Source organism: Neomonachus schauinslandi, chromosome 5 (genome assembly GCF_002201575.2).
Source record: "Neomonachus schauinslandi chromosome 5, ASM220157v2, whole genome shotgun sequence".
Classification (NCBI taxonomy): domain Eukaryota; kingdom Metazoa; phylum Chordata; class Mammalia; order Carnivora; family Phocidae; genus Neomonachus; species Neomonachus schauinslandi.
The window spans coordinates 94,060,497-94,069,981 of NC_058407.1; the positions used below are offsets into that span (position 1 = coordinate 94,060,497).

General features: G+C 34.1%; 1 protein-coding gene across 1 annotated transcript; it reads right to left on the reverse strand.

The window, feature by feature from the left end:
- Positions 1 to 481: 481 nt before the first annotated feature.
- CLEC12A (C-type lectin domain family 12 member A) lies at positions 482 to 9,164 on the reverse strand. The gene is made up of 6 exons (XM_021690489.2): positions 8,933 to 9,164; positions 5,884 to 5,982; positions 5,412 to 5,600; positions 4,372 to 4,523; positions 2,885 to 2,988; positions 482 to 755 (listed from the first exon to the last, which is right to left on the reverse strand). Exons 1-6 carry the CDS (start codon positions 9,021 to 9,023, stop codon positions 578 to 580), a joined length of 813 nt encoding a protein of 270 aa, XP_021546164.1. The 5' UTR covers positions 9,024 to 9,164; the 3' UTR covers positions 482 to 577.
- Between the last annotated feature and the right edge of the window lie 321 nt (positions 9,165 to 9,485).

A 9,485-nucleotide genomic window follows, 5' to 3' on the forward strand; every position in this document is an offset into this window, starting at 1 on the left:
AGTTTTTTGTTTCATTTGTTTTTTATCTCTTTATTAATATATCAGTGTTTATCAGATTAGGGAAACCTTCTTCTAGTTTTCTTAAAGAGATTAGCTGCTAAATTTTATCAAATGCTTTTCTACATCTATTAAAATAGTAATAGTAATAGATTTTCACTCTCTCTTATTTTTTTCTAAATGTAAATCAACTTGTATTACTAGAATAAATCCCATTTGGTCGTGATGTATTATCTTTTCTATATATTCCTAGATTTCATTTTCCCTGGTGTTCTATAAGGTTGGTATTTTCCTTGTTTATTCCTGGAAAAGCAGGAAAAGTTAGCTTCAGGTTTCTGTATGTTCACCCAACACACTGTATTTATGCTCAACAGTATCTGGACTGTATCTAGATGATAAAGTATGACTTTGGATTCCTTTCACTCAGCAAATGAGAAGAAAGAAAGAAGAAAGTTTAAAAATGTACATTGTTAGGAGACAGAGATTTAGTCTCACAGCATCTTTATTCCCTTTGTGTGGTCCACAAGATGTATGTTCCCTAAAGTTGCCTTAATCACAGGATAATAGAGAAATACTTGCACTAACTATATTTTCCATCTGGTATTTCACTCATTAGTGTGCTCTCAATCTTCACTGGATCAGCCAGCTTCTCGCATATAAAATTCATTGGTGAAGTACAGTCTGTATAGGAAATATATACTGTGTCTATATACCCACAATACATCATATCATTTACATCATTTCTGTTTCTTGTCAGCCTGAAAGAGAAAATAAAGAATTACAATTAGCAAGTCAAATATTTGAAATACATCCACAGGAAAAAAAATTACTTTTTCAATATATCATTGCTCCTGGGTCTGCATTGCCTAAAATAAATTTTAATTATTATTTGAAGTATCAAGAGTGTCCAAGTTACTTATCTTTATCAACATATATGCAGTATCAAACACTACCTTACTTCAATCTGCCTTTTCCACTTTTTTACATCTGGACTATTTGCTGTCCTTTCCTTCCAGATGTATCACCTTGCTTCCCCAATACTTAATATGATTTAGAATAATACAGTTCTATTAAATTCTCCAGTCTGGCCCCTGTAATAAATCTTTGACACCATCTCTTCAAATATTTTTCATAATCACCCAAGCCAGGAATTAACCTAATATATGGTACCTTCTGTTCAACATCATCTCCAAGTAACATTTCCCTCTAGCCATTTTTCAGAGATTTTATTCTGAAGTTCTGAATAATTACCAGCTCCTAAAACAAGATTACTGAGCAGGGACTAAGCATCAAAGGCAAACTTATAAACTGAAAATATTGGGAAAAATTTAGTATTAAATATTTTGGTCAATAAATAATGATCATTAATAAATAAATATCAATTAAATTTTCAAAAGTGAAATTTCCTTTTTGAAGTGACATGATACAGATGTCATTGATCACAGCACCTTTCAAGAAACTAATCCCAAAATAACATTAAGAATAAAAAACAAAATGAAATACATATATGATTATATATTGTACACATATATAATGTATTATATATACATATATTATTATATATTTTTTATTTTGGTATTATTTCTTAATAATTTGAAATATATACTGTGTTTTCTAGTCCACTATAGATTACCTTCCCATTAGCAATAGTTAGAAATAAACACATGGAAATTCTACTTTTTCAAAACAAGATTCCATCTGTATTCTCCCATGATGCACACACGACCTTTACCTCTACTGCCTTCACTCCAAATGAGATCTTTAATATATACCTCCTTTTCTCCTCCATTTGTATACATATTATCCCTTGTTCTGTCCCATCATTGTAACTGCCGAAGACAGAGCTGCCTTGTCTTTTGGACCCATATTATTACATCTACTATTTCTGTCTGAGGGAAAATGCAAACAAAACAAAACAATCAAAACTTGTATTTGCTTCTTGCCCACAGTGGGGAGTGTGCAGGAATCTCAGGGTTTAGATTTAGTGTGGCTGGCCCCCCACACAACTGCCCTGCATTGCATTCACTCCTGCTTGATGTGTCCTCAACAAACAAGTAAGTATAAATTCATGGGCAGGTTGAGGCTCTGGTTTCTTTCTTTAGTCTAATCCTGTCTGCTTCCCAAATTTAAGGGATTATAAAATACAAATGGAATTTTGGCATTATGTTTATGTACTTCTTGCCTGTCCGTTCTCCCCCCTATGTCAGGTAGTACATATATAACATATTAATCTATTCATAATGGTATATTTACAGCCATATTTCTTAATATACTACACAACAAATTGTTTTATATATGCCATATAGGCAATATGCCATACCCTTGCTCATCTTATTCTCTTTACTGAAAATGTTTTACTATCTCTAAATTTTTCATTCAAAATGGCCATTTCAAATATCAGTTACAACACAAATTTCACAGCTAAACTTTATCTTTGGTTATTCCATGTATTCTTACTGAAGGATTTATCACATTATATTCTTTTTATATGTAGAATTGTTTAACTAGTCTGCCCATACAATCAATAAGTAACAAAGAGAGGAATCAATCTTTCATTCATCTTTGAATCCCAGCATGTGAAAGAGTTTTAAGCACATGGTGAGAACCCAATGAATTTTGTTGGCTTCTATAATTTTCTGAGATGAAAGTCTCCCAGAAATCCCTCCTTATTTGGCTACTAGAAAGAAATTCATTAGTGACTTGTCAAGATAATGAGAAGACATCTGTGGCAATTTTTTGCATTATCAAACATTAAAGAAGACTGACAGAAAAGAGTTATTTAAGGGTGCAATTTCAATTGCTAGTTTTAATTGTAATCAATACTGCTCCTGGGGGAAACACCTTTACTCAAACCAACCGGAAAAATTCATTAAGAATAAAGACTTACCAATTGGAGGAGATAATTGTCTCATCCAGGTTCTGGTAAAATTTTTTTTTTTTGGCAAGTAATCCCAGCCAGTATCTACGTAACCTCTTGGATTTTATAAATTCCTACAAGAAATAGAGATGGTTAAAAAAATAATTGTCATGCTCACTTCAGCAGCACATATACTAAAAAATAATTGTCTCCCCCCCCCCAAAAAATAATTGTCTCCCATTTCTGTACATTACCTCACAACATAAGTTCTTACAAATTACTGTTTTAAGGTAACACGTTTGACATTACACTACTACTTTTTGATGCCATTAGAAGAAATTGAAACAAAGTGCTCCTTACTGTAAGATTTCCTCCAACCGTTATTTATCAGTTACTGTTTCACAAGGAAAAGTATCTACCAATCCATGCATTACTTTAACTTAGGGCCAATGAAGGTCACAAACTTCAAGATTCAAGTATCCAGCAGTAGTCAGTCCAGGAGCAAAGGAGGTGGTTAATTACTATATACACAAGTTAATAGAAACCAAAAAAGTAGGAGAAAAAATGTAGCAAAGTCAGACGAGAAGTGGTTATAGAATAGAATTTAGATCCAGTCCAAAATTTTATAGCCAAAGTAAATTCTTTTTCCCTCATTTTCTAGACTTTTTTTTTTTTAGTAAATAACTAAGAATGGATCAGTTGACAATGATCAGAGGAGGAAGAGACTATGGTTTGATTTTCCCTGCAGCTATAAAGGAGGACCCAGCTTCAAACAGTAGGGAAGCGGACACTTTTGTGAAAATGAGTTTTTTCCTTAAATAATATGGGAATACTATCTGAGAGACCAGAAATGCAGAGGAATAAGTAAAACATGGAGATGCTACTTAAATATTAGAAAAAAGAAAGTAAAGAAATACATATATACATAAATAAATCTTCCAGAGAACTCATTTTCCTGGGACCCCGGGAGTCAGTATAATATATCTGCTTGGCACTTGCCTTCGACATCCCATCTTAATTATACCTTTTTATACATATTTTATCCAACCTATCTTTTTATTCTACTATATGTTGCCTTTTTCTCTTAGTTAAAAAAAGACAAAATGGTAGAAACAAAGAATCTTCTCCTATATAGATTTTACAGAATTGGTAACCCTCAGGAACGATTTCCAGATCTTCTGCTTTTAGATAAATTCTCAGAAATTGTGTTCTGAGAGTTGATCCTAAAGTTTCAGTTTGGAAATGATCACAGACCTAAAAATTCTCACAGGCCCATGTCTACCCATCTGCCCAGCCTCTGAGATTCCCTGACGTTAAGGGCCTAAACCAAGGTTTTAGATGACACCTTGGCTATCCTTCCGTATGATAAATGTACTAAGTCTCAGTCACCTCACACCCTAACAAAAAAACCTCATGTCTGGATTAGTACAAATCTTCCCCAACATGACTCATTCCTCTCTATTCTAGATCGGAAAAGTGACTTCCTTCATCACAGGCAGAGATCCAGGAGACCTTACCAATATGCTTTTGTTCTTAATTGTCAGCAGGCTGGCATTTTGAGCAGAACAGAACATGACACTCTTTTGCCATGTTTCATAACTGTCAGTTAGTATGTAACAGCTGTCCTCATGCCACATCCATGTCTTTGGACAAGGTTTACATTTGTGCTCTGGAAGAAGAACGTAGTTTCATTTGGTTTGTGTTGATAATCTTCATTATTCTTATTATTCCCATTGTCCTCTCTAATAAGTTAACCAAATTTACTTGTCTTTCTTCTTTTTACATGAAAGGTGAAGAAAATGCATGCTGTGTTCCAGGTCCCTATATACCACCACAATATGTCCAAAACATAATCTGAACAACACAATTCGAATTAAATGTCCAGTGTATTCCAGTGTGTTTTCTTACCTCAGGAGTCCTGAATAATGATTAATTAACTTACTTTTCTCTCTTGTTTTCATTTTTTATAGTACTACATGGCAATAAAAGCTAACCACAAAAATATTCTGTGGTAAGAATCAACTCCCCAAACCTACATCAACCTTGCCTTCTCCAACTACGTCGTTTCTGGCTGCCTGACGTCGAATATTTGGGAGAGTTCTCAAGAGCACCAAGAACATGTTTTAGTTATAATAGCTATAGAAACTGTTAGAGATATTAAAAAAAATTCCTCCTAATTCCAAAGGCAAGACCTAACTATTTCTTTTTTTATTGATTCTTGTCAAACATTGACTGAAATGTAGGAACAAGGTCACCTATAAAGAGGTGACCTATCTTCTCTTCTTATCCTTTAAAAAGGGTATAAAGAGGTGACCTATCTTCTCCTCCTTATCTTCTATTGATCTCAGTGCCCAAAATAACAGTCGTAAATGTCAGATTAGAGAAACTTCTAATGGCACAGAAATATCAGTGAGTCCTTTGTCAACCACATTTAATTCCTTTCTCCAAATAATGGCATCCTAGGGAAAAGCTGCTAGTAATTGATGAATGATTCTCAAGTGACTCGTAGCTTTTGTTCATTGTCTAATAAATAGCTTAGAGAGGAATATAGGATTACCTGGTTCTCTTTTATAGAGCTCATGACATAATTTGGTGGCTATTTCTTGCAGTGTGTTCGACAGGTCCATGATCCTCTTGGAATTATTCATGTTATGTATCAGTTGTAGAGAAATGTTTCTCTGAAGTTCTTCTTTGAAATTTTGTAGTTTATTCAAGTTTTCCATTTCTATCTTCAAAGTTGTGTAAACTTCAGATTAAAAAAAGAAATGATAAAAAATTTTAATCCCTCAACCCAACCATTAATCTCCTTTCTGCTGAACTAGTATTAGAAACATTAAAGGTCTAAGGAAGCAGTCCTTTCATGGGAGTGAGGGAAACAGGTTACCATGTTTAAGTATCTACTTATCAATACCTTTTGGGTTATATCACTTATAATCATTCCAAAGCTTCAATTCAAGAATAAACTTTCTTGTAAAACTCATGTAATTCTAGAGGTTTTCCCTTTCAATCAAAACATGGGTAATACGTACATAAGCTTCCTAAGACTCCTAGTCCAATCAGCAGCAGAAGGCAGAGTAGAGTCAGAGCCAAGATTCTCTGGCGCCATCCATGGGAAGGAGCAGGTGGTGCTGTGGAAAGCAAAAGTAGCAGGCAGGCCTGGAAATGGTATACATCTTAATTTGAATCATTCATTCATTCATTCATTCATTCATTTTGCCTTTATTTCTTTCCTAACATGTCTCTGGTAAAGGAATATGTTTTGCTAGAAACTCAAGGACCTTTTAAAATACCTTTTTAAAGAAGAAGTAAAAAACATTTTGTTAGTTGTTTTACATGCAAACTGGTTCTCACAGGAGATGTTGTTAATTGGTAGGCCGAGTCAAGAGACAAAGAGGCAAAAATGGGCTTTGAAAAGGAGAATTGAGAAAACCAATCAATGTGAAAAAGAATAGTAGTTTGCTTTACTAGGATTAGAGAATGTGATGACCCATGAATTGATTAAGAATACATTTTGAAGTTAGAATCTATAGTACAAATTTATGAAATATTTATGAGAAATCTTTTACTTGATAAAGGTGGTGGATAATAAATATATACACCTACAGGCAGTATAGCATAGTGATTTAAAAAAAAAAAAAAAGGCACAGCATTCCTAGGGCTAGTATGCCTGGGCTTGAATGCTGGATCTGCTGCTAATCATGGGGGACCTTGGACAAGTCACTTAATCTCTCTGCGTCCTAGTTTCTGCATTGGTTAAAAAAGAAAGCCATAAAATATCAGAGATTAAGTGAATTAATAGTGGTGATACAAGAGAATAGTGCTGGCATATAGCAAACACTTGGTGATTGTATTAAATATGTATTTATATTTATATTTAATGAGATGAGGATATTGGGGAAAGGAAACAGTTTTAGAGGAAAAATTTTTAAAAAATACAAAATTTCAGGTACAGTGTGGTTTTGAATATCTTTTTTTAAAATTTTATTTATTTATTTGACAGAGAGAGAGACAGCGAGAGAGGGAACGCAAGCAGGGGGAGTGGGAGAGGGAGAAGCAGGCTTCCCGCTGAGCAGGGAACCTGATGCGGGGCTCGATCCCAGGACCCTGGGGTCGTGACCTGAGCTGAAGGCAGACGTTTAACAACTGAGCCACTCAGGCGCCCCAAATATTATATCTTCCAATATTTCTTTACCTCTTTTCTTCCTTTAGTCCCCTATGTGTCTTTTCATTTAACTTAACCTCCAAAAAAAAAATAGGAGAAATTTGGAGATAATACATGCTTGACTTGGTAGAATATTAAATGACATTTTTTAAAGTTCTCTCTCTTTTTGTCTCTCTGTTTCTGTTTCACATACACACATACATACACACACACATACTTCATTTATTTCTTTCTTTACTTTTCTCCTTCCTCCCATCCTTCCTCCCCCCCCTCTCTCACCCTCTCTCTTTTCCCTCTCTCTCTCTCTCATTCTTTCTTCCCTATATCTAGGCTCAACATATGGGAATTACGGTGTGTGTATGTGTGTGTATCTAAGTATTTTGTAGCCTCCAATAAACATCATTTTTCCTTTTCTAAATAATGAGTCAGATTCTGGAAACATTAATCCCATCATATGACTGCAAGAATCACTTTAAAATAAAGTATCAAATTATTAAGTTCTCCTCAACAGTTCAACCAAAGCAGTCACTTCCTAAATACCATATTTAAGATGAGTAAATTTAGTTCAAAATATATCTCATACCTAGGGAAACTAAATTAATTAAAGATTTATGAAAAAGAGCTGTATCTCCATTAAACCATAATATTCCCTGAGCTATTATTTTCTAATCATGCAGAGAGTGAATAGACCTAACAGCAAGCTAAAGAGAAGTGATATAATCTGATTTTGTGTAAGTGAATGAATAATATGTCTAACAGTATAATAACATATTCATTCACAAAATTCCCATTTATAGGTCTGAATATTATTATCTCACTCGTTATCTCTAGCTATGGTTTAATATTAAAATAAAATTCCTCACTGTTTAGTTTTAAGTTCATATTCTTCCGTTTAGTCTTATATGCCTACAGAGGATTGCTTAGTATCTTTCTCTGAACAAAATTTGATTTGTTTGATGGTAATGGTCAAATTGGTCAAATTGAGCAGCTTAAAAGTAACAGAACTTTAATTCCTTCTTAATATCCCTTTCTGAAAAATATTCTCATTATTCTCTTATTTATTATTGTCATTCTTTTTGGTATCCTCTCATTTTTATTTATGGTACCCAGAACTGAAAAGTATGGTCAATTTTAAATATTAAAGAAATACCTACTAGACTAGATGAATAAACAAAAAATAATTAGTGAAATCCTGGCCAATAAAAACATTTTATTGGTGTATTTCTCATCTTTATCTATCTTTAATTTAAACCTCACAAAATAATCATTAAATATGTTGGCCTTTTCCAAAATGGCACAAGCAGCATATACTAAATTATGGCTGCAATCTCATAATAAAACAAGCCTTGTTATCTCCATTGTATAGGTGAGAACACAGAGACTTCAAACGCTCAAATGATGTATTTAAATGTCCTGTGCACATCCGATAGTTTCCAAACCCTCTCCTCCATAATTCTGGCAGGTCAATAAAGTAGAGAGTCTTTCCCAATCCACACACATGCATGTGACACTCAAGCACAGCATGTACTCATTGAAGTCACTGACGCTCTCCTGAAAAATAGAGGTGCCCATTTCTACCTCATAAGGCAAGAAGGATAATGCTCGTCACATAGGGAGAAAGTTAAGATCCAGTTTTACTATTACATGTGTGACTAGCACTTTCTTATAAAAAAGAACCTACAAAACCATGATTTTCCTGGACGACATGTACTCCTTGTTTTATGGGGGGAAAATGTTTCACAATCCAGTAAAATCAAACTATCATCCTATCCTAATTATCTTGAGTGTGATATTAAAACAGAAACATTGTAAAAGATTGAGTGTTCAATGCACCAATCAGCACCTTAAAAATTTATAATTATTTTGGTAAAAATGGGAGGCTCAACCTACAACACATCCAAAGTTCAAAATCTTACCTTTTATCCCAACTGTGTCAAGCTCATGCATATTTTCCCTTTTACTGGAGTCCTGAAATTTTAGATCTGCATAAGTAACTTCTTCAGACATTGATGGCTATTGAAAAGAAAGCCCAACAAACTATTAAAAAAAAAAAAAAAGATGAAGGTGAACTAACATAGTTGAATTTAAACAGGAGTTGTAATTTTAGACTTCGGTTTATAAACTGAAGCTTGAATTTATAAGCTTTAACTTCTCCTTTCACTGTCCCAATCCTGTGTGTATACAAAGGAGCTGCAGCCTATCAGAGGCCTCAGATAAGTACAGACACAACTGCAAGACTGAAAGTCTTTCTTCCTCTTATCTCTTCCTTTTTGTCATTTCTCTGTATCTGCCAGCTACAGAAAGTAGCTTTAAAAATCTTTTTGGTTAGTGCCATCCAAAGGGGCACAGATTACTAGCAGCACGTGTGCAGATATAACATAGAATTTATTGGAGAAAAACCTTCAAGCAGAGAGAGAACAGAAGGACCCAATCCCCAAACACTCACTCTTCTATAGCAATGGCCTGGCA